At 38.8% G+C, this 24,083-nt stretch overlaps 1 protein-coding gene and 1 long non-coding RNA gene across 2 annotated transcripts in view; one reads left to right on the top strand and one right to left on the bottom strand.

Moving 5' to 3' along the window:
• LOC118800953 overlaps nt 1–23,718 on the bottom strand; it is a 30,731-nt gene extending 7,013 nt beyond the window's left edge. The window contains exons 1-2 of the mRNA XM_036561135.1: nt 23,670–23,718; nt 22,296–22,565 (exon numbers count right to left, since the gene is read on the bottom strand). Of these exons, the coding sequence (XP_036417028.1) occupies nt 22,296–22,565; nt 23,670–23,718 (319 nt within the window). The remainder of the gene's footprint in view (nt 1–22,295; nt 22,566–23,669) is intronic.
• LOC118800954 lies at nt 10,543–13,614 on the top strand. Its single transcript, XR_005006413.1, has 4 exons — nt 10,543–10,775; nt 11,005–11,138; nt 12,637–12,750; nt 13,086–13,614. It is a non-coding gene; the product is annotated as an uncharacterized LOC118800954 (long non-coding RNA).
• Nucleotides 23,719–24,083: the final 365 nt, after the last annotated feature.

Genomic DNA, 24,083 nt, shown 5'->3' with positions numbered 1-24,083 from the left:
TTTGATTCTAAAGGATACAGAGATGTTGGAAAATAGTCATGTAAAATTTCATTACTGCTGTTTTTAAAACATCACACCACACAAACATTGTAAGTGGACCTCAGGAAATAAAAATAAGATATAATACAGGATATGGACCCTTTACTCACTATAACCCTTTCAAATTTTGCTATTTGAAATCAGCTCCTCATGCAGGTCCTGTTTTGATCATATTGATATTAGAAAATCCTGTTAGTTTCTGAAGTTCTAATCCTAGAAAGCCTCTTTCAGCTTTTAAACAGCTTGTTGCATTTTTCTGAATGTATGTTTAATTTAATTGTTATGATTTAAACAGAGTGGTTTGATGTGAACGGAGCTGTTCTGGAGAAATTTGCCGATTCACAATTGTTCACAGTGGTGGTGATGGGAACCAGATGTGGATAGAAAAGTGTTTAATGCCTTTAAAAGCTCCCACAGAAACTTATTTCTTGAAATGGTTATGAAGACATTCCCTGATGCCTGAGACATTATTTAACTGTGGTTTTGAGATAAGATTTTGGCTGAAAATGCATTTTTTGAAGTCCAATGTACAGATTCAATCAAAATTATTCACCCCCCACTGCAAATTAGATTTATTAGCAAAATTCTCAAACTTTCAGCTGTTGGCAATAAACCAGTCAAACAAGAACAAATTAACTAGCACAACACAACTAAAATAATGAGTGGTTTCACCAAATTCAACACAAAATGCCTCTTTTAATGGTTACTGCAGTCTCAGAATTATTCAACCCCCTGAATAGAATCCCTAATAAGAGCACACATTTCCAAATCAGATGTTCTCTCAAGCACATCTTCTGCACTAATCAAAGGCTTCATTAGTTTCATCAGGTGTGCTTAAGATAAACATGTCAAATACCTGGACTGGCTAGAGCTTTGTTGACTGTGAAGTTTGACTGCATGTTAGAAATATGGAGAATTGAGAGTTGTCCAAAAAGTTAAGAGAAGAGATCACTGTCTTGCACAAACAAGGAAAAAAATACAAAAAGACAGCAAAGGCACTGAATGTTTCCAAGAGATCCAGTTGGAAGCACAGTTTGCAAGTTCAAAGTTAAAGGAACGCTGACTACACTACCTGGACGTGGTCAAATAGAAGAAGTTATCACCTGCTGCCACCAGATTTCTGAGGAGGCAGGTGGTCAGAAACCCTCGAGTGACTGCAAAAGACCTGCAGCAAGAATTGTTGGCAGCAGACACTGAGATTTCAGTTTGCACAGTAAGGTGTATACTACATACTGAAAGTCTCAATGCCCAAACTCCAAGTCGCACACCACTACTGCTCCAAAAGCACAAGAAAAGTAGGCTCCAATATGCTGAAAACGCCATAAATAAGCTACAGAGGTTTTGGGATTGTGTTCTGTGGAGTGATGAAACAAAACTGGAATTTTTCTGGCCTATGGATCAGCGGTATATCTGGAGGAGGAAGAATGAAGCACACGCTGAAAAGAACACCCTGCCTACAGTGAAGCACAGCAGTGGTTCAGTGATGCTCTGGGACTGCTTTGCTTCCTCTGGCACTTGAAACCTGCAGCACGTGGAGCACAAGATGGATTTAATAAAGTATCAGGACATTAGAAAACATCATGCCTTCTGTCAGGAAGCTAAAGCTTGGGTATAATTGGATCTTCCAGCAGGACAGTGATCCAAAGCATACCTTAAATCTACCAAGGCTTGGTTTCAGAAGACATCCTGGAAGATTCTGGAGTGGTCGTCACAGTTGCCTTATTTGAACCCCATAGAAAATCTTTGGTGGGATTTAAAGAGGGCAGCTGCAGCACGGAAACCCAAGAATATTAGTGAACTGGAAGCCATTGACCATGAGAAATGGGCTAAGATTTCTGCCAGAAGCTGGTGACTGGCTATACACCATGTGTGCAGTAGGTCATAACAGCAAAAGGGTGCTCTACTAAGTACAAAAGATGCTTGTCATGAAGGTGTTGAATAATTCTGAGACTGCAGTAATCATAAACAGTGGCACTTTGTGTTAAATTTGAAGAAACCACTCATTAAATTAAATGGTTTGTTTAACTGGTTTATTACAAACAGCTGAAAGTTTGTAAATTTTGCTAATAAGCCTAGTTTGCAATTGGGGTTGAATAATTTTGATTGCAACTTTACATGCAGGATGTTATAATGCAACATAATACAAAAACTATTTTTCATATTTACCACTACTTTATCACTGTCAACATTACATAAAACCATGTGTAACTTCACTGTGGTTTTGGATAGTAAATTAAATTGTTGACATTGTGACCGCTGGTTCCCATCATCACCACTGTAAAGAAATAATACGTGAGAAAGTTTCTCTAAAACGCACCATCCCACATCAAAACACTCTGACTATGTTCACATCTGAATGCCTGAATTGAACAAGAATGTGAATTTTGAAAAAACAGTAGACCTCTCCTTTTAGGCAGCTAGTCAGACAAACCAAAACTAGCCTTGTGCTACTTTATTCTGTCCTGTTCACACAGCAGGCTTGATCTGAAGTTCCCACACAGCCTTAATAAAACTTTAAAATGTTGTATTTGCACTGTGCAAATGGAGAGGAACCAATTAAAATGGTATTAAAATCACGAAGATATTTATACTGCAGCGTGCTGTGTTTCCAAAGACCTCACACAAGCTGAAGATCGAGTCCAGACTCAGTTTTAGATACTGAAAACCTCAGAACGGCGAATAAAAGAAAAGAGGAGAATATCGCGCTAGTTTAGCGCTCGGCTAAGCGCAGTTAGCGCCCCCTCGCGGTCTCGGCCATAGATATACATGCCTAGATGCCGCGTTGTCTGTTGTTTTTTATCTGAGGCGATACGTCTGCGCGTCCGCCATGTTGAAGCGCTCAAGATCCGCTGGTGAACAAATTCACTTGTACTGAGAAATGATGAGTCTCAGGATTAAATCGGCCACAACAGCCGTCCAGACCAGCAGGAAAGTATTCAGTCTGCACCTGAGCTTACAAACAGAGTTGAGCGCGAGCTCCGGTTGAAACATTATCACACACACATCAGCAAATCCATCAATGTGTTAATCACTTCTAATTTTAACACACACCAAAAAAAAATTAAATAAATAAATAAAAAATACAGCTAAGAAGGATGAAGCTAAAATTTGCTCCCTATTCGCCAGAGTTTTCTCGTTCCACCTTAAATGGTGCAGCAGTCACTTTCTGGTGCCTGAAGCTGCACCATTTAAGGTGGAATGAAAAAATTCAAACAAAGATGCTGGCTGATGCAGAATTTAAGGTGCAATAGAAAAATTTGAACAAGATGCTGGCTGATGCACAGTTTAAGGTGGAAGAGGAAAATTTGAACAAGATGCTGGCTGATGCACAGTTTAAGGTGGAAGAGGAAAATTCAAACAAGATGCTGGTGATGCATCGTTTAAGGTGGAAATTCAAACAAGAAGCTGGCAAATAAGCTGACTTCAGCTTTGTGTAAGGTGCTAATGTTAATCTATTGTGAATATCTACACAGATTAAGGAATACTATAACTTACCAGCTACAAAGCATTCACCATCATTATAAATAGATAATTACTACATAAAGTTAAGATCCCCCTGAATAGACTATTAAATTAAATAAGCTTCATATAAAACCAGAGGAAAAACAATCACATCAACAGGTTCTCTACCCTCACCAACCACACAGCCATATCTATACACAAACATCACACAAACATGAGCGTGGATCGCTGCGTTCCCTCCGTTATATAATCCTATCCCTCTTTCTGAGTGCGATATTCTTGAAACAGTATAATTTTTTACAGTATCTTACTTAAACTAATGGTACTGAATGCAGTCCAGCGGCGATGTTGACCGTCCTAAAATGGCGGCGCCGTTGACGTGCCTGACGGGACCCAACGCGGCATCTAGGTATGTTTATCTATGGTCTCGGCTCAGTATGTTTACTGCTAGGCCCTGTGAAGTACTGCCACTGCGCACTCACAGCCCTTCAGAATAAGAGTCCCTGTCGAAGGAGGAATAACAAATAAACCAAGCAGCATAGAATCAACATGCGATTTTTTTAAACCAGACAGAACAGACGTGCCTGAAGCCACATATTACTACTAGAATCACACGACCCTCGTGAGAAACACAAACTCCTCACTTCTCTAAAAACCAAAAAGGTTTACTGCAAATAAGTAAACACCAAACCAAATACTTAAGCTACTTTACAAAGAATTTAGAAATAACAGCATCTGCAAATCTGTTTCACCACAGATAACAGCTGCATATTTTACATGTTAGTCTAAAAAAGGTGAGGCACGAAAATACATACTAGCACTCACAACACTAAGACAACTAGGCAATACCATGTGTGAATATTATATCTGCGATGTAAATTGTGTTTATAATCCAGTATGCATTACTGGATGCATAACTCACCTGTAAAAGTAAGAAAAATGCTTTCATATTGGACAATTTTTAAAAAATTATTTCAATTATTTTCATTCGTTTCTCTTAAACGGTTTCATAGAGATATTCACTCAAGACTCTATGGCCGCTTGACATTTATGACAGCAATTATTGCAAATAATGCCACCTACTGGCGAAGAAAAATAGCTGTAATTTCCAGCTGCGGAAACAGTTGAAGTGTTTCATTCCAAAATGCTGTGTTTCCATTACTAAAGCATTCAGATATAGCAATTTTTTTAAAACAATAACAGAGGTATAATGGGAAACTTATCTAAAGGTGGTATTTCTCAGAATAACTGTGGCATATATTACGATAATTCACAGTTTTAATTAAATCAAATGCCTATTTTCAGTAAATAAACTAGTTTACAGTTTATTAAAAAAAACAGTTTATGTTTCTGTTGTAACAGTATGACATTGCAGTATGACATAGGTAATCATAAATTGCATGAATAGGATGAAACTAACAGAGCTTCTAGCAGTTCGCCAATGTGTACTAACATTCTTTTTGTATGCCTCATTAACACATGAATTCCTGATAAATTCAGATGCTGAATAAAGCCTTCATTACCTTAATCTTCATTCATTAGTACATGTGTTAGTAATTTAATCTTGTGATTGTTAATATATGATTTATTGATTTGTTCCTGATTAATGACTCATTACTTTCTGATTAATTAATAATAAGTAAATGCCTTAATTGCTGGCGGGTCATGTACCCTTGATGTAAAGTGTTACCGAAGTTTCCAATATTCAAATGCATATCTGAGGTTTGTTCACTGACATTTTATCGACTAGTCTTCAACTCTGCATGTCCTTCACAACTGCATGTGTTACTTTTTAGTGACGCACAAAGTGGTTACACCAGTGATGGAGGCAGAAATACATGTTTGGGTACACTCTTTAAAAAGAGGGTTCTTCAAGGGTTCTTTAGTAAAGAAAATTGTACTGTATAGAACCATGAATACTCAAAGAACCCTTTGCATGATTAAAGGGTTCTTCACATGGTGAAAAGTTTCTTCAGATTGATAGTGAATGTGCTGTAGATGGTTCTACACAGAACTGTTTTGAAAAGGGTTCTATATAGCACCAAAAAGGTTTCCATTATTGTTACAATCCAAAGAACCCTTTTTTGCTACAATATAAAACCCTTGTTGCTATGAGTGTAGGCCCACGTTGTAGATACAATTTCCAAACGTGCTGTCATAACAACAGTCTACAGCCTATTGCTAACAGCAGTGCAGTCATCATCTACCTAATCCAACACTTCCACCCTACAGTGATACAAAACAATAGTAATCAAACAGAATACAGGATTCACACAAACACAGCCAGCACTTCACTGACCAACAGCACCTTCACTATAAAGCCACCAAAACATAGTTTTCTGTCTTTGGATGAATAGAGCAGCGTACGGTGGTACAAACAGAAAATCTCTGTGCAGAGTTATAGATCAGTTCTGAGTCCCAAAGCAGCTGAATATTGTTTTTAAACCTATAAATAATCATCTAATGTAATAATGAAGTTTTATTAAGCATTATATCTCCCACTATGTGAGTGTTTCAGTGTTAAATCTCACTGTGACTGGGAGACACAATCAGTTACTGCAACACAAATCAACAATCTGATTGGTCACCGATAAGCTCATTTACAATTTAAAAATAATTTTTTAACATGTCCCTGCTAAAGTGTTCAGAGCAAAAGGGTCTCCACAACCAGGTTTTGGTGACCACTGTTCTAAACCACTGAAAGTATCACCGTAAAAGAAGAATAATTAAAGTCTCCAACATACTGATTAGCTGAAGTATTTAAATGTGGCCAACATGAAAAGACATAATATATAAATGTTAATGGACTCACCCTTTACAGTGAGTGTAACAGAGGTACTGTACTGTGATGATGTTGGTCTGTAACGATCTCTCTCCTCTACACTGATACTGATCTTCATTAATCACAGCAACTTCTCTGATGGTGAGAGTGTCTCTGTTTACAGTGTAATACACAGACTGAGACACTGCAGTCCATCTATGCCATGTATACTGTTTATACCACTGCTATGTCCATCCATCATAAGTGTTAATCTCACACTTCAGAGTGACTGATTCTCCACTGAACACAGGACTCTCTGTTATAGTTAAAAATAATAAGTTAAACTTAAACCGTCATTTTAATCCTGGATTAGTTTTACAGTAAACCTAGTTTACATTTAATCCTGTTTCTTCATTACTTTAAACACTGATTTAAGTTTAATTTAAATTAGCTAACAGGCTAACAAGCTGCTCTATCAATATTCAGTGTTATGTTTTAGATTTGATATTTATGGAACATTAACTGTACAACTGCAGCTTAGAGAGTAACAAACAGAGAGTTTATATGGAAAATATTTGATTTGAATACCAACAGGTTTTGTGTAACATTACAAGTTAGTCTTCTCAGCAGGGCTGACTAAACAGCTCCTCCGGACTCTGAGGCTGTGGGTCTAATAATGGACTGTTTATTAAATGTCTGTATTCCCTCTCTGATTGTGAGAGCTGGTTTTGATGTAGCTCTATGCTGGTTTTCACTCAGAAGGGAAGAAAAAAGTAGAGATAGTGATCAGTGTGGAGAGAAATGTAGTTGCTGTTTATTTATACTGCTGAATCCATCATGGTGGGCAATCAGAATGAATGGCAGGTCAAGGTTTAATCACAGATTAAGACTTTAATCACAGATTAATCTATGAATAAAATTAAGTGGGGCAACAGAACTCGATTTAAAATAAAATCTAGATCAATAAATTCTAGATCAGCTTCAAACTCTGTTTAATCCTTGATGGTGCAGCTCACACTAAGATCTACATTTGAAAAATATTAGATCCACATCAGATCATCAATCAGACTCTCTTCATAGACACAATCTCGGAAAACAGTGTGCGAGTGTACAGGGGGAACTGCTCACAGTGTGTGCGCGCCCCCTGTGGCCAAAGACTGTAAAAACAATTGCGGACGCACGTTTGATCACGTGGTACAACAATGCTGAACTCCGACTGGTTGAAACGGGAAGCAATGGCTGGAACTGTGAGCCAATGAGGTGTCGCCTTAACCAGTGCTCCAGTTTACCAGTCAGAAGTGGAGTTTGACGAACTGGGACAGCGTCAAAGTCTTTGATCTCTGTGAGTTTAACTTTCACCATGAGACGAAATGTTTTCTACAGAGCCCTGATGATGACATCCTGTATAAATACAATTAATGCATGGCCACGCCTTATGTGTGGGAACGAGATCCTAATGCGTGGCCACGACTTAGTAAGGTGTGGGAATGACATGATTAAGTTGTGGCCATTACTTAGTAAGGCGTGGGAACGAGATCATGACTTACTAAGTCGTGGCCCCGCATCAGGATCTCGTTCCCACGCTTTACTATTAAGACTTAATCATCTCATTCCCATGCCTTACTAAGTCGTGGCCACGCATTATTTTATTTATTCATTTTAATTTTTACCCAATTTTCTCCCCAATTCAGTCTCTCCAACTCCACCCGCTAGTTAGGACTCCCCCAATCACACGATGCTATCAGCGCTAGGAGGGTGAAGGTGACACAGGCTTCCTCCGAGACCTGAGAAGCGCCGCATCTTTTCGAACTGCCGCAACGTCACTGGTCAGCTGAACGCGCGCGGAGGAAATGAAGCGCCAACCGCCAGATCTGTTACGTCAGCTAACGACGCCTGCGCTGACTAGCACCGCGTTGAGTGATGGGGGAGAAGGGGGGGCCATCCTACCCACCCAGAGAGAGCGAGGCCAGTTGTGCTCTCCTGGACTCCCGGCCACGGAGTCACCAGGGATCTAACTCGCGCTCTCCTGATGACGGGGCCACCGATTAGACGGCACACATTATTTTTGTTTATACAGGATGTCACCACTGGGGCTCCGTAGTTTTCAACCACTAAGTGTTTAATTAATGACCTGTTCTAATATAAACCCGTCCTGTAAATGTCAGACAGTCTCAGCAGTGCCGGTTCTCCTTCATCAGCTGGTTAACTGGTTATTGGACCTCGTTATCTCTCAGCCCTGAGGCGGTTAGACTGCCTCCCTGTGTCAGTCCGTTTGTTTTGATAGCTGACGCTGCGCTGCCTATGAACGTTTAACGCGTCTTCCACAGAGACGTCTTCAGACTCGTTGAAGCGGTGAAGTGTTTAATAAAGGTGAAGGTTTGGTCTCTAAAATGAGGAAGAAGAGCCCAACAAACGACGCTGTTCTTCACATTACCACGTGACAAAGCGGGGCTCGATGTAAAGTAGCTACACTGATTCATTTAAAGGTGAGCAGAGCAGATAAACCAGCCTGGACTGAACCTCACAGAGAAAGTCGGGGTAGCGCGGTTTGTCGTTCCTAAATAAGGCGGGGGGTGTTTGCCGTGTCGGACTCCGCGAGAGGAGAGCTCGTGCTGAAGTACAGAGGAGACCCGATCAGTGCGGAGGAAAGTCGAAGAAGACGAGTTTATCACAGCGCCATGAAAGGATTCATGATCGACTTCATCTGGCAGGAAAACCCCGGATCTGAGTACAGACTTCCCTTCATCTCTCTCTTCATCCCTTCATCCCTCTCTTCACCCCTTCATCTCTCTCTTCACCCCTTCATCCCTCTCTTCACCCCTTCATCCCTTTCTTCATCCCTTCATCTCTCTCTTCATCCCTTCCTCTCTCTCTTTATCCCCTCATCTCTCTTCATCCCTTCATCTCTCTCTTCCTTCATCTCTCTCTTCATCCCTTCATCCCTCTCTTCATCCCATATCATCGCTCGCCGTTTACTCTGAGATCCTCTTTCTTAATCGGGTCTAATGATAACGATGTTTTTATCAGAAAAACGACTTGGCTGGCTTTTATAACGCGCCTTATTCAGTCGTGTTGAGTCTTTTTCAGCTTTTGTCTGACGTGATTTTGAAGGGCTACCGCATCAGAACCGCCCAAGGTGCCAGTCTACTTCTGAAGTTATTCAAATTATGACCTCCTGACTCTCCTGATCCTGAACCACAGGTGGATTTAGTTCGCATCATCTTTAAATTAGTAGCATTTCCATTATCCAGCTCTATATTCCACATTTTCTGTCTGTTTTATGTTTGACATTTATGGGTCATTCTACAGAAACGTCCATTTTCGTGTCCCTAGCGGTTACAGATATATTACACTTATAAAACATGTTAGAGTTACATTTTTTTTTACATTTTCAAATAAAACAATAAGTTATTATAACAATATACCTTCTTGATCCATCAATTTAGCAATATTGGTTTTTAAATCAATTATCTAGAATTCCAAGCACCACAGAAGTGCTTGTCCCCACAGTCATGTGTAAAGGGTGAGGAAATATTTTGAAGAAAAACATTTTTCTGCAATTTTAATTACAATAATCTATACATGACTATGGCATATATAAATTAAATGACAAAGAAAACAAATGCTACATAAATATTATAAAATATATAATGAAAGTTATTGTCCCCAGGAGTCGTGTCACTGGGGTTACCACATAACAAAAATCTTATTTTCTGAGGATCTATGAAAAAATCACATGTTCACAAGTCCACTGTGTCTTTTCAGTTATCAGAGATTTTCTCATTTAGCTCATGATTTCATATGAAGCTTTCAGTTTACGTCACTGGTGTGACCTACTTTATTCTTAGGTAAGTGTAAAAAAAAAAGAATACAAATGGATTACATAACATATTTTAGTGGATATTCCATGATTGACAACATGTGTTTTGATGCTCTGTAGCAGCCATTTTGTAAAATGCATTTTTCATTAAAAATGTCTCTGGTGTTACCTTTCTTATGTGTAACACCAACGAGGACTGGACACCAGTGACACCTATGGATAGATAGAAAAGTGAACGTTTCTGTAGAATGACCCTAAAATGATACATATTGTGCTTTGTAGTCATTCTTCCTGTCAGTACTTAAGAGGTAGAAGGAAACTGTGAATAATCTTAGTCTAATAATGATAATATAAGCAAAATGACAGTGACACTGTTATGGAATAAAATAACTGCAAATAATGTAATGTTTGCTTTTATTAGACTTTTTAATTCTACAACTATAAAACTAAACTGTTACCTTTCGTCACTAAATAACTGTCTTCTGTTTGGTGAAATTCAGTATTGATGCTGCAATGGATGACGGCACTCTTGGACCACTGGTTAATGACGACCACATTAACCCCAACTGTAAAATGAAGAGACTCGTCGTGGAGGGAAGGCCACATTTGTGTCTTTTTGCTTTAAGAGACGTAACACCTGGAGAGGAGATTACGTATGATTGTGGAGATGGTGATTGTCCCTGGAGGAGTGAGGTAAGAATGTCACTTCTTGTACCAGTGGTGGTTAATTAGATTCCAAATAGTGAGTGTATTTTTATGACATCATATCCGTGTAAAAGAAAGCTTGAGATTAAAGAAGACTGTTATTCTCAGTTTATGTAGACTATCTAGGGATGATCAGAACAGTGCGGTATGTATGGTATGGTATGTATGGTACTGCTCACTGCTCACAGGATTACCCTTCTACTTTTATGTTTAATAGTGACTGTTTTGCTGTTTTCGGTGACAAAAAGTGGAATGGAAGCAGACAACAATCATCTGGAGTCAGGTGGTGCCTCTGGCGATGATCAGCATTGCACCCAGCATTCACAGCACAAATCTGCTTTTGGCATCCAGGTAAGCAAACTGCTTTAATTCATGCATGTTTCACACGGTTAATGCTGAGTCTACACAATATACAGTGTAGTCAGCCAGTGTAGGCAAAGGAGTGATGTCTGTTCATTTACCACAGTTATGACTTTTATGCAGTGCTGCTCCTTAAACCTGCTTTGCATGTATTCTTTCCTTCTGCTTTTTTTCAGGTGGACTCTGCACATCTGCCTCATCTCCTTCAACTATGACACTCTGAGATGCTGTTCCTTGGTCAGACTGTGCCTTTGCTAACCTGTTGAGCTTTTCTCATGCAGACCCATCCGTCTCATGATGCTGCACCGTTTGCTGTTCATTTTCTAAACCTAACTTCATTTATTCCTTTACCAGGGTTATCTCAGTACTGTTACAAGATGCCTTCTCTCCACTGCATTACTGCAATACGGTGCCTTGTTTGTGCTGTTCATGTCATATTCCTGGTTTTCTGCACTGTAACTTTTTTGTATTTTTCAGATCCCCCTCAGCAGTGCTATAAAATGCCCTCTTGTCTAACAACTCAGCAATGATACCAATGTGATGCTGCGCCTCAGATACATTGTACGGTTACTTATCATGACTGAATTTACTCTATCTACTTCTTTTGTAGTGTCTCATTAATGGTTCTGAGGAACGTCTCATCTTGCCCCTTAGAGGACAGTACCAAGCAATCATGTGCATCAGCTACACTCCATGTTTTACTATTACTGTTTTTTTACTCCAGTTCCTTCCATTCTAAGGTGTCTGTGATGCTCCTGCATGCCATCTCATATCACTCATATCACTCCTCAGCTGTAACGCTGCACCTTCACTGTGCTCTGAGTCTACTAACACTAATCTCATTTCCTCCAACTCTTTCCTTAACACTGCTGCACTGAGGTTCTTTCCTCTTGCTTTTTCTGTGTCACTGTTGCTTTTCCACAGCTCCATTTCATTTAGTATCATGCCAATATTAGAAATCCTTTCTGTAAATTCCTCCTTTTTAGGACCAGCGTCTACAGCAGCAAGCTCTTTCACTGCTGTCAGTTTACTGCTCTTGGCCTGCTGAGTTATTGGCTTTAGACCTAAATTCTGTAAAGCTGCCATGCAGTGTTTTGTAAAAGTGCATTCACTGTCCACCCTAAGCCATCTTTGTGTTTTCAGTCTCACAACCCTCATTAGCAGCACTGTAATTCCACCTTTAACAAACAGGCTTGTAACTTATAACAACCTCCTCTTTAGCTGGATCCAGGATCCTGGAAAGCTCAACATTTAAGTCAATGGGGGGGGGTTGTTTATTTGGAGTAAAGCAGAAGCCATCAAGCTAAAGTTATCAGAGTTTTGTGCCTTTTTTATCTTCTGCAACCTTTTCTTGTATTACAGTATACTTTAAAATATTATCATTTTAATCTAGAAATTGTTTGCTTGGTGTGTTTAGCCTAAAATACTTTCTACAACTTGGTAATGATTAGTTTAGTGGGGTTATTAGTGACTGTTGTGTCCATTTCAGGTGACAAACAGTGGAGTGGAAGGAGACGGTAATCGTCTGGAGTCAGAAGGTGCCTCTAGTGATGATCACCTTTGCACTCAGCATTCACAGCACAAATCTACTTTCTGCAGTCAGGTATGAAACTGCTTATTTTCTCACATTTTTACATGGTAAATGTCAAGTCCCCACAGTGTACAGTGTAGTCTACCAGTATTGGCAAAAGATTAATATCAGTCAGTGGTGCCCCTCCCCCACTGAATCCCCACACATCTTTTAAAATAAATGCTTTACACCAAGTCCTCACAACTCACCTACTTTAAAATATTATCATTTTAATCTAGAAATATCTTGTTTGCTTGGTGTGTTTAGCCTAAAAATACTTTCTACAACTTGGCAATTATTAGCTTAGTTGCATTATGTCAACATGCTTTAACCTTTGGGCTTATTGGTTGTTGTTTTGTCCATTTCAGGTGAAAAAAAAGTGGAATGGAAGGAAACGGCCATCATCTGGAGTCAGAAGGTGCCTCTAGAGATGATCACCACTGCACCCAGCATTCACAGCACGAGTCTACTTTCTCCAGTCAGGTATGAAACTGCTCATTTTCATATATTTTTAACATGGTAATTGTTAAGTCCCCACAATGTACAGTATAGTCTACCAGTTTTGGCAAAAGATTCATTTTAATCGATACATGAAGTGGTGCCCCTCCCCCACGATTTAAAAAGCCTTACACAAAATGCTGTAAATAAACAGCATCTTTATGTTTATTTTTGTTTAGGATCATTTTTTACTTTCTACACGTTTATGCTTTTCGGCCCGGCTTTAGTTGCTACAACACTTACACTTTTGGGCTTCATTTTGACTTAGGGTTGTTTTCAGTGACAAGAAGTGTAAAGCAAGATGGAAGTCAATCAAAAAGTCGATTACATTGGGCAAAAGCTGTCCATTACTTCGAAATCCTCTTCATCAGTGGTAAAGTTAGTGATTTTTCTTATTGTTTCAACCGCATTCTTTATACTGAGCTGAAGTCCCATCTTTTCACTCTGTTCTTTAACCTTCCTTATTCCTGATTTTCTGCTATGAGTGTCGTGTCATCCGCATATCGAAGGTTATTGATGTGTCTTCCACCAGTCTTGAATCCTTGATCATTTTCCTCTAGTTCTGCTTCTCTCATTATATGTTCAACATACAGGTTGAACAGGTATGGTGACAGAATGTAGCCTTGTCTAACTCCTTTGTTGATCAGTGTAAAGGTTCCTCAATAGAATGATGAGATGTTCTTGTATTCACATCTTCCTAAGGACATTCCATACTTTTGTGTGGTCAACACAGTTGAAGGCTTTGCTGCAGTCAAAAAAGTACAAGTTGATATCCTTGGCTTTTTCCATAATCTAGCGTACATGAGCAAAGATGATGTTTGATCTTTGCTTCATCAGTTATGACCTGTCCATTGAACTTCCTTTACCATACCAAGTCAAGGTTGAAGTTTAATTCTGAGCTCACGTATATTCTAGAAAACAGTCCTTGTTTCTCCATGTTTGTTTTCATCTTCAATAGTTTTACAGATGTTGTTGTAGTATTAGTCCTTGTCCTTCCTGGGATTCACGGTTTAATCCCTTAAAAGATCTTTATCCTTCGTGATTTTGGCCTCTTTTCTCCTTCTTTGCAAACTCAGCTGAATTAGTTGTCATCCACTTTGATTCCTTTCTCCTTTTCATTCTTCCGAAGTTTTTCTCTAATTTGTCTTTGATGACCTCTTGGAGTTCCATCTATAGCTCCTCTGCTTCTCTGTCAGTAATGTATATTATCTGAAATCGGTTTCTGACAGGTAGAATGTTCTCCTGGTCATATTTTGGAAGTCTGATGATTTGACTGATTTTTTTTCTCAGCTTCATTTGGAGCTTGCACATTAGAAGTTCGCTGCCTGTTCCACAATCAGCTCCAGGCTGTGTCTTTACACCTAAAATGGTCACTTTTCATCTCTTGGATGCCGTCTGGTGGTGTCCAGGTGTAAAGATGTTGTTTTGGTTGGTTGAAGAATGTGCTATTAATGAAAAAGTCATTGTACTTGCAAAAGCTGATTAGTTGTTCTTTGGCTTTGTTCCTGTTTCCAACATTTTGTTATCCCACTGTATTTCCCTCATCCTGATTTCTGACTTTGGCATTCCAGTCTCCGATCACCAGCAGGATATCTTATTTAAAGGTCTTGTCAATTTTAGCCTGAGCTCCATCATAAAACTTTTTTCGATTTCTTCTTCATTGGTGTCTGTTGTTGGGTAGTAAACCGGGATCAATATAATGTTGAATAATTGTGCATGAAATCGGATTGACATCAGTCAATCATTCACAGAATTGCATCCAATAACGGTCTCATTGACATCCTTGTTGACCATAAAAGCCACTCCATTTCTTCTTTGTTGTTCATGACCTGAGTAGTAGACAGTGTGTCTTTCCCAGCTTGCCATGATTCATACTTCAAATATTCCAAGTTCTGATTGTTTTGCAGCTTTGAATTATCTTTTCTCGCTCATCATCTAAAGCAACTATTTGTTTAAAAAGCTTTGACTTAGCTCTGAATCCTCAGCTCTTCCTCAGTGACAGGTTGAGTGCCTTTCGACCTGAGGATCCCATCTTGTGGCGCTATACCAACAAACATTCTGTTGTTCCTATCCATGTGATTCTCTTGGTAGAGTACTGAAGTGGTTTACCATTGCCTTCTTCCACACAGTTGAATTGATGTCATTGCCATTGTTACCTGTGTGATCATCGACCTTTGACAAGTCCTACATTGCTGCTGCCCAATATAGGTGATAGTTTGCAACCACCTAGCAACACATCAGCTCCATAGCAACCACATAGCAACAATCTACCACCTAAGACTTGTCTCTGCAGTCATGCTTTTGTAGTCATTATTATTATTATTATTATTATTATTATTATTAATTTGGGATGTCCTTAGTCACTTAAAATGTTTTCAAAAAGAGTGTGTTTGGTTTGTGTTTATGTGGATTTTGGAGCAGAACCAGACTTAGAACCATCTACAACGCAAGCCCAGGAATCCTCAGCTGAGCAAGCCATAGAACCAACCAGTAACACATCAGTTCCCAAAGATATTATCTGATAAATAAACATGATGGTAAGCTTTTATGACTATGAAAGACATTGTATGTTTTGACTAATAATGTTCAGCATTTATTCAGGTGTAAAGATGGTTAAGAGAAAGAAATGGGAGACTGGTGAAGTGAAAGCAGTTGAAAAACATCTAAACAGGTTTATCAAAACTTGCACAGTGCCAGGAAAAACATTTGTGAGGCCTGTATAAAAGCTGAACCTGCTGCACTGAAAGACCAGGATTGGTTGTTTGTAAAGTTCTTTGTAATGAACAGAATCACTGAGCTTAAACGGAAAATGTAATACAGAACAAATGTCGTTTGCACAGTTTGCAGCCTTGGTTTTATTTATTTTCATGAATTAAGTTCAAACAGAAAATGTTTTATTTCATTGTTCAGTTTACTTGATGCTACTCTAAAAAAAGATGGTTAACAGAGGTTCTGCATAGAACCATGAACACAAACTGAATTTAATGCTTAAACGTTTCTTTGCATGGTGAAATGGTTCTTCAGTTTGGAAAATGTGTTGTATATGGTTCTGTTAATAAACCTTTTTGAAATGGTTCTATGTAGCACCAAAAATAGTTTTTTTTTTGTTACAAGCTTGACCTCATGACAGTTGAAGAACCGTTTTTGTACTGTACAGAACCATTTTCAAAAGGGTTCTTTTATAGAATCATACAACACATTCTAAATCAGTCTGAAGAACTATTTCATCATGGTTCATAGTTCTGTACAGAACAATAAACGATTTCACCTTGGTTTATGGTTCTATATAGAACTATTGTCTTTGCTAAAGAGCTCTTGCAGAACCATCTTTTAGTGCTTATTTATTTATTTATTTATTTATTTATTTGATTAGCAGCTTAAATATTTAGTCCTGTGAATGTTGTCACGTAAATGTTGTCAAGATCCGTCTCTGACCAACTCTGAATGTGGTCCTGTAAGCCTGGACATGTTTATACCTGGCTTTTCATGTGTTGAAGTGAAATCTGAGCATGATCCGATCACCACAAACGCATGTTAATGCAGAGTGTAAACAGGCCCTAACTGTCTAAAGCAGGGGTGTCCAGTCTTATTCACAGAGGGCCGGTGTGGCTGCAGGTTTTCACTCCAACAAAGCAGGAGGTCACCTGATGAACTGTTTGAAGACTAAGACCAGCTGATTAAACAAGTAGAATCAAGTGTGCTTCACCTTGTTTGGAGTGAAAACCTGCAGCCACACCAGCCCTTTGTGGATGTGATTGGACACCCCTGGACTAAAGGCTTCGCTGTTTCTGTAGCACACAAGAAGGCAATTTATGTTTTATTCACATGGTTGTTCGCTTCTGAGAACTAGATTAGAACTTCTATTTATAACGGGTTTATTCATTATCAGTATTTTGCTGTTAGATATTATTGTTATATGCTCATTATTAAGTGATTTATCATTATAGTTTGGATATTGATTCATTTGCAGGATTGCTCTAGGCTGGTTAACCGTCTGCTCCTGTGTGTGACACTGAAAATTAGCCCCACGCCATAGAACTCACAGCTCAGAGTAACTCTCTCTCTCTCTCTCTCTCTCTCTCCACTGTAGATGTGTCTCTGACGCTCCACCATCACTGCTGGTTTGGGATTTACTTTTGAGCTGCTTCCTCTTAACAATGTAAGTAGAGTCAAATGACTCATTTTCTGTTTCTAAATGACATGAAATTTTAAACTTTCAAGGGACGGTGAGGCAGCAGACTGGAAAATTGGGTTAAATGAACTAAGAATATATGAAAGGTACATTATTATATATAGATTATTTGAATATAAATGATATTATTATTTGATGGCTGCTGATGAGGCTGCATATAATGCTGGTGTAGCATCGGCCCAAACAAGGACTGAACCCCTTTTGTACTTTTTAGCAGCCCGAAGCGTTACTACTGCACCCCCCACCCCCCAGAGGCCCAGGTGTAGCAGCATTGACTGATCCCTTACAAAATCTGTTCTCCTCTTCACTTTTTACAAAGACTTATAGGCTATAAGTTCATACATTACAGTAACTCACTATGCAAATACTTTTTATCATGGTTATAAATCATATAGAGATCTCATAAGGTACTAATCTTACACCTCATCATCCCCCATGCTTTTCATCATAACAATGTATTTGTTCTTTTCTGATGTGGAAAACAATCTACAGGTGAACGTGTTGTAGATAATCTGTGGTCCTGGTTAAGAGTGATGATTCATTTTGGGATTTGTGTTAAAATCTTTACACTGTCATCACTGTTTTTAGCTCATGTGCTCAGTGTTTATGTAATAACATATTGATATGATTAAGGCTTGTAAGTCACTTTTTTTTAAAAGGATTTTAAAGACCTTCACTGCTTCCTATATATATGCACAGTGTGAACAATTTGAAGCAGAGCATTAAAAAGTACTTCATTATTTTTGTAGACCTCAAAGTGGTGAATTATTCCTTCTTTATCACTGTTTGGTTAATGATGAAATAATTGGTGAATACTAGGGGTGGGAATCTCTAGACACCTCACGATTCGGTTAGATTACGATTCTGGGGGCTGCGATGCGATTATAAAACGATTAAAACTTTTTTTCTATACAGGATTTCTATTTTCTCACTGTGTGAGGACTTAGTACTTTTAAAGCAAATTATTTGTAATGATCCATAATGAATTTACTTCCAATATCGTTTATTAATAAATCAAATGGAAGTGATGTGGAAAGTGACCTGGAAGGCTCTCATTCACTGCTCTTGTTTAGAGCACATGAGACGGTGAAGCCACTCATCTGCGATAAAATGCGCTGTTACGGTGATGTAAGATCCAGTGGCAAAGGGTGTCCACGCAGCATGTTACAGCCGTCCTACCTGTTTTCATTTATATATATTTTTTTATTTTGTAACTTCGGTTTTGGTCTTGACGTAGAGTGTGGGGGGGATCGCTGTGTCAGTAAAATATTTTCGAGACGGGGCGCTGTATCTCGGCTCCAAAGTGTGCGACATAGCGCGAAAGCCCTGGTTCTCAAAGACTGAGAACTGGTGTGCAGACTGTAGGTCACATAGCAGCGAAGTCTCACCTCGCTAGTAGCGAACAAAAGGGCAAAAAGATTTAAGACAAACATTTGGAGACGAATGGGCTTATTTGCATTTATAAGCACTGCAGTTGGTTTCCTGGAACGTTAAATCTGCAATGAGAGACTGTCAAACACTAAAAAGATGCGAAGATAAAGCGCTTCTTTCAAATTTTCCGGTCCACCTTAAATGATGCCGCATTTACTTCAGGCAGAATTTAAGGTAGAACGGGAAAATTCGAACAAGAAGCTGGAGAATAAGAAGCGACTTCAGCCTTGGAAAACAGTTGAATGTTGAGAGACATTTTACAACAAGCTGCTCTACTTTTGAGGAAAAGTTTTCTGGCGGCGACGGGAGGAAAGCAGCTATAGCTAAAGCTTAAGACACAGCAAGTAAGTGTGTGCTTTCATTTATATTGTTTAGCCTATACTAGGACATTAACACATACTGAGACATCCTGGACATTTAATGTTGTGGCTTCTAAGGTGGTTTGATTTTTTTTGAATGGACAAAATGTCTCTTCTAATCATTTGGGTTGTGACTCCTGACCTAACCTGGCTTTAATGCAGAGGGTGCCGGTCGGATTTCTCGCTCATCCATGTGTGTTTTTGTTATGTGCCGCCACAGAGTGTCCGGGCGCTGCATTTCCGCACGTCCACGTTCCGCCTATTGCGTTCCGTCAACATTACGTTATAAATTATATATGTAGATAATCGATGTTTTATGCATATAATGCATGAATGAATATACATTCTTAGAATATAATGCATGAGGTGTTAAAAAGGCAGAGTGAGGTCAGACAGAGCCTTCCCTAAAAATCTTTACTTTTCTTTACCTCAAAAAAAAAACCCTTTCTTTACCTCAGAATTGAATATAAGTGCTAAAGCACACTCCTTGTAAGTGTAGCTTATGTGTACTCTAGTGTGTTTGCTTGTAGCTGACATATTACCTTGCAGCTAGTGCGTTAGCTCATTGTTGGCGGGTTAGCTTGTGGCTAACATAAGCTCATGGCTAGCAGTTTAGGTGAGTAATTTAGATTAATTTGGATAGTTTTCCAATTAAAGTTAGTTTTAAATTGTTTAGTGTTAAATAAAACACTAATAAACTAATAAAGATACACTAATTATGGTTCTTGTTTTCCTAATGAAGACTGAAAATGTTAAATGTTATTTAACTGTGTAGAGTTAAACGCCTTTATGATGATCTCTTATGATACACGTATACAGTCCTCTCAAGTTTTAACTACCAAAGAACCATGTTTGATTAGATTGAAATCATGTTTTTCTGTTTATTCAGAACAGATTGCTCGTCTCTGTCACTAGAAACTAGAAGAAAACAGTTCAACTATCTGGTGCTGTGTTTGTTAAGCTAAGACAATAAATAAGCTGCAAAAATATATTTCCAACTTTTATTTATTCGTTTGATTTTGATTCACAAATAAATATTCATGATGACTCATGATGTATTACATGTATGAATGAATGATTACTCACACATTAAACAATGCTATTTCATGGACCCTTATTGTAAAGTGTTACTGGTTTATCTGTAAATTCATTTACATAAACTTTAAACCTAGTTAAAAAATTATAAGTTACATTTAAACCTTCATTTTTATTCTGGATTATTTTTAAAGTAAACCTAGTTTACATTTAATCCTGTTGCTTCATTACTTTAAACACTGATTTAAATTTTGTTTAGAGATTAAATTTAAACTCTCTCTTGCTCTCAGAGTAAAACTATATCAAAATATATAAATAGTTCCCACCCCTAGTATTCACCAATTATTTCATCATTAACCAAACAGTGACAAAGAAGGAATTTTATATAGTTTTATATAAACTATATAAAACTATATGAAATACTCCAGGTTTATTTGATTTAAAACTGAATTTAGATGGTGATTCATTCTGTTGGTTATTATGAGTAAAAAAGGCGGCCATGTTTTTTATTGATCCTCTGGGATTCATGCTGAGTGCTAAAACTCTGATACACAGCAAGACAGGCTTTATTTTTAACGACAAATTAAGTTGCACATTTAATATCAGATATTTTTAATACTCAAAATCAATGGAAACTGAAAGACAGAGCTGAATATTATTAATTTCTAAATAATATTTTTCACATTTATTATCTTTTTATTATTTATCTGAAATGTGTTTTAGGGCCTGTTTGTGTTTTTCCACCCCTCCCCCACTCTCTCAGCTCTCTGCACATCTAGCGCTTAGCCTCAGTTTTATAAGTGTGACTGCATTTAGCATTTTTTATGTGTACATAGCTGTGAATTTCTGATTATCAGCACTAAACTGAGAGTCTTTAATCAGACTCTGTTTGAGACATGAGGGAAAGTTCTAGATTGGTACACATGCAGGACATAAACGCAGGATCTGGACGGTGGGTTTCTGAACTGGATTACTATCTGAAATCTCCACAGAGTCTCTCTGGACACACAGGGTCAGTCCTGATGGTCAGCGTGATGTGAGAATTGCGTTGCTGTTTTAACCCTTTGTTGGAATATGAAGCAGAGCAGAGCAATAATATCAGGATTTTGGGTGATTTTCTGAGCCAAATTACTCACTGATGCTGACATCATAGCTCGATGACGTCACGCTAGCTAGTTTGGGCCGGGTCTGCTGAATGGTCTGATATGTTTCATGTCTGCAGCTTCATCTATGTTTAAAGTTAAGTGGTGCAGCTCCAATCGATTTAAAATATAATCTAGATTATCAATTCTAAGGTGAAGCCATTTCTTCTGACTGTATGTTTTCAGAGATTCTGATGATTTTAGCGTTTGTGAAAAAGCTATTTTAGCTGGAACTCAGCTGCTCCATCAGCTTCACTACAGTCATTCCAAAAGCAGAGATGACCGCGTTTGGTCAGTGAGGTTTTGTCAACAGTGAAAGTTCACAAAAGTGAATAGAGGGTGAATAAAATACTTCTGCCGCCCGCAAAACCGGGTTTGGTGTGGAAGATGCTGTCAGTTATACACAAGCTTGAATTAATTTACTGTCTTCTGAATAAACTACGTGTGTAACATTGACATTCTGTCAAAAGATGCATGTGAGTTTGGAAAATAAGTATGGAATAATATAGAATTTCAAAAAATGTTGGGAATTGCCCTGTCGACCACCACCTCAGACCATCTAAAGTCAAATCCACCCCCCACCCCCTGCTGGCCAAAGCTGATATAACATGCTATGTGTTAGTCTTTATTTTTTAATACAGTTCTGATTTTTTTAGGCTTTGATGGCTGAAAGTGATCTTAGAAAAACATTTGGCTGTTTTTAGTTTGTTATTCAGGCAGTAAAAAAAAAAATGTGGAACTTAAACTCATTTTTTTTTACTCATGTTACCCTTCAGGGCCTCTGTATTTATGTTCCCAAAGATAGCATTAATGTAACGTATTCTACATTTGCTGGGGTGTTACCAGTAATTTAATTTTACACACATGAAATAATTTTAATAAACACACTTTGCAGTGATGACATATTACTATAAATCTTACCTTTCACTGTGAGAGTAACAGGATTGCTGAGTTGTGATGATGAGGGTCTGTTATCTCTCTCTCCTCTACACCAGTACGGATCCTGATCTGCTGCTGATCTGATGGTGAAGGTGTTTGTCTGAGACTGATTTACTGCAGTGCTACTGTTGCCTTTATACCATTGATAACTCCAGTTACTGTGAGACTCTATCTCACACTTCAGAGTGACTGACTCTCCAGTGAACACAGGACTCCTTTTGGGCTCTACAGTCAGTGTAGCTGTGGGTAAAGCTGTGGGAACAGATGAGAGAGAAGGTTGGTGTTGTGTATCTACACATTGCTTTCACTTCATGTTGGTGATTAACATATCTGACGTGTCTGAAACCACTTATGTTGCTCAGGATAAACTCCACAGTGTGGCCCAGTTTAATTTACAGACAGTGTGTTTATTACAGTAGCTTTGCCCAGATCAGTCATATCAAATGATCCCTGTGTACATCTCTGCTTGTCTTAGAGATAAAGGCAGGGGCGGCACCAGAGCTTTGTTTACAGGGGTGCTGAAACATTTTGAGGGGGTGCTACACCTACAGCTGGAGGGAGAGGGGGGCATAGCGGGAGGCCAGTCATTCAATATGAAGATTCAATATGAAGTTTCCAACATTCAAATGCACATCTGAGGCTTGTTCACCTGCGTTTCATTGGCTATCCTTTTGCTCTTCACAACTACATGTGTTACTTTTTAGTGATGCACAAAGCAGTCACCCCAGTGACGGAGGCAGAAGTAAATTTTGGGGTACACTCTTCAAAAAGAGGGTTCTTCAAGGGTTCTTTAGTAAAGAAAATGGTACTGTATAGAACCATGGACACTCAAAGAACCCTTTACATGATTAAAGGGTTCTTTGCATGGCGAAAAGGTGGAAATTTATGTGTTTTAGGGCCTGTTTGTGTTTTTCCACCCCTCCCCCACTCTCTCAGCTCTGCACATCTAGCGTTTAGCCTCAGTTTTATAAGTGTGACTGCATTTAGCATTTTTTATGTGTACATAGCTGTGAATTTCTGATTATCAGCACTAAACTCAGAGTCTTTAATCAGACTCTGTTTGAGACACGAGGGGAAGTTCTAGGTTGGTACACATGCAGGACATAAACGCAGGATCTGGACGGTGGTTTTCTGAACTGGATTAATGACTGGATTACTAGCTGAAATCTCCACAGAGTAATCTGGACACAGGGTCAGTCCTGATGGTCAGCGTGATGTGAGAATTGTGTCGCTGTTTTAACCCTTTAGTTGCCAAATGAAGGCTAAAGCAGAGAGCTAACAGCAGGTTTTACAGTGGTCTGGCTGTGTTTGAGCTGTATTTCTGGGTTGTGTGATGTTAGAGCTGGTTTCTCTCACTCTGGTTAGTGATGGCTGGTTCCTCTGAGTGATCTGGTGTGTGAATCATCGCTATTTTAACCCTTTGTTTACAGTATGAAGGCTAAAAGCAGAGATGTAATATAACAGTAGCGAGTGGGTTGTGGGTGATTTTGGAGCTGGATGTTTGGCTGGATGGTCACAGGTGGATGAAACCACTCTGGATGGTGAAGCAGAGTCTGAGACTGATCTGATCTGTGAATCATGTCGCTGTTTTAACCCTTTGTTGGAATATGAAGCAGAGCAGAGCAATAATATCAGGATTTTGGATGATTTTTCTGAGCCAAATTACTCACTGATGCTGACATCATAGCTCGATGACGTCACAGTAGCTTGTTTGGGCCGGGTCTGCTGAATGGTCTGATATATGTTTTTGTGTCTGTAGCTTCATCTATG

The sequence above is a fragment of the Colossoma macropomum genome, unplaced genomic scaffold (genome assembly GCF_904425465.1).
Source record: "Colossoma macropomum unplaced genomic scaffold, Colossoma_macropomum, whole genome shotgun sequence".
In the NCBI taxonomy this organism is placed as follows: Eukaryota; Metazoa; Chordata; class Actinopteri; order Characiformes; family Serrasalmidae; genus Colossoma; species Colossoma macropomum.
The sequence above is the reverse complement of the archived record's forward strand: the minus strand, read 5'-3'. Positions and strand labels throughout refer to the sequence as shown.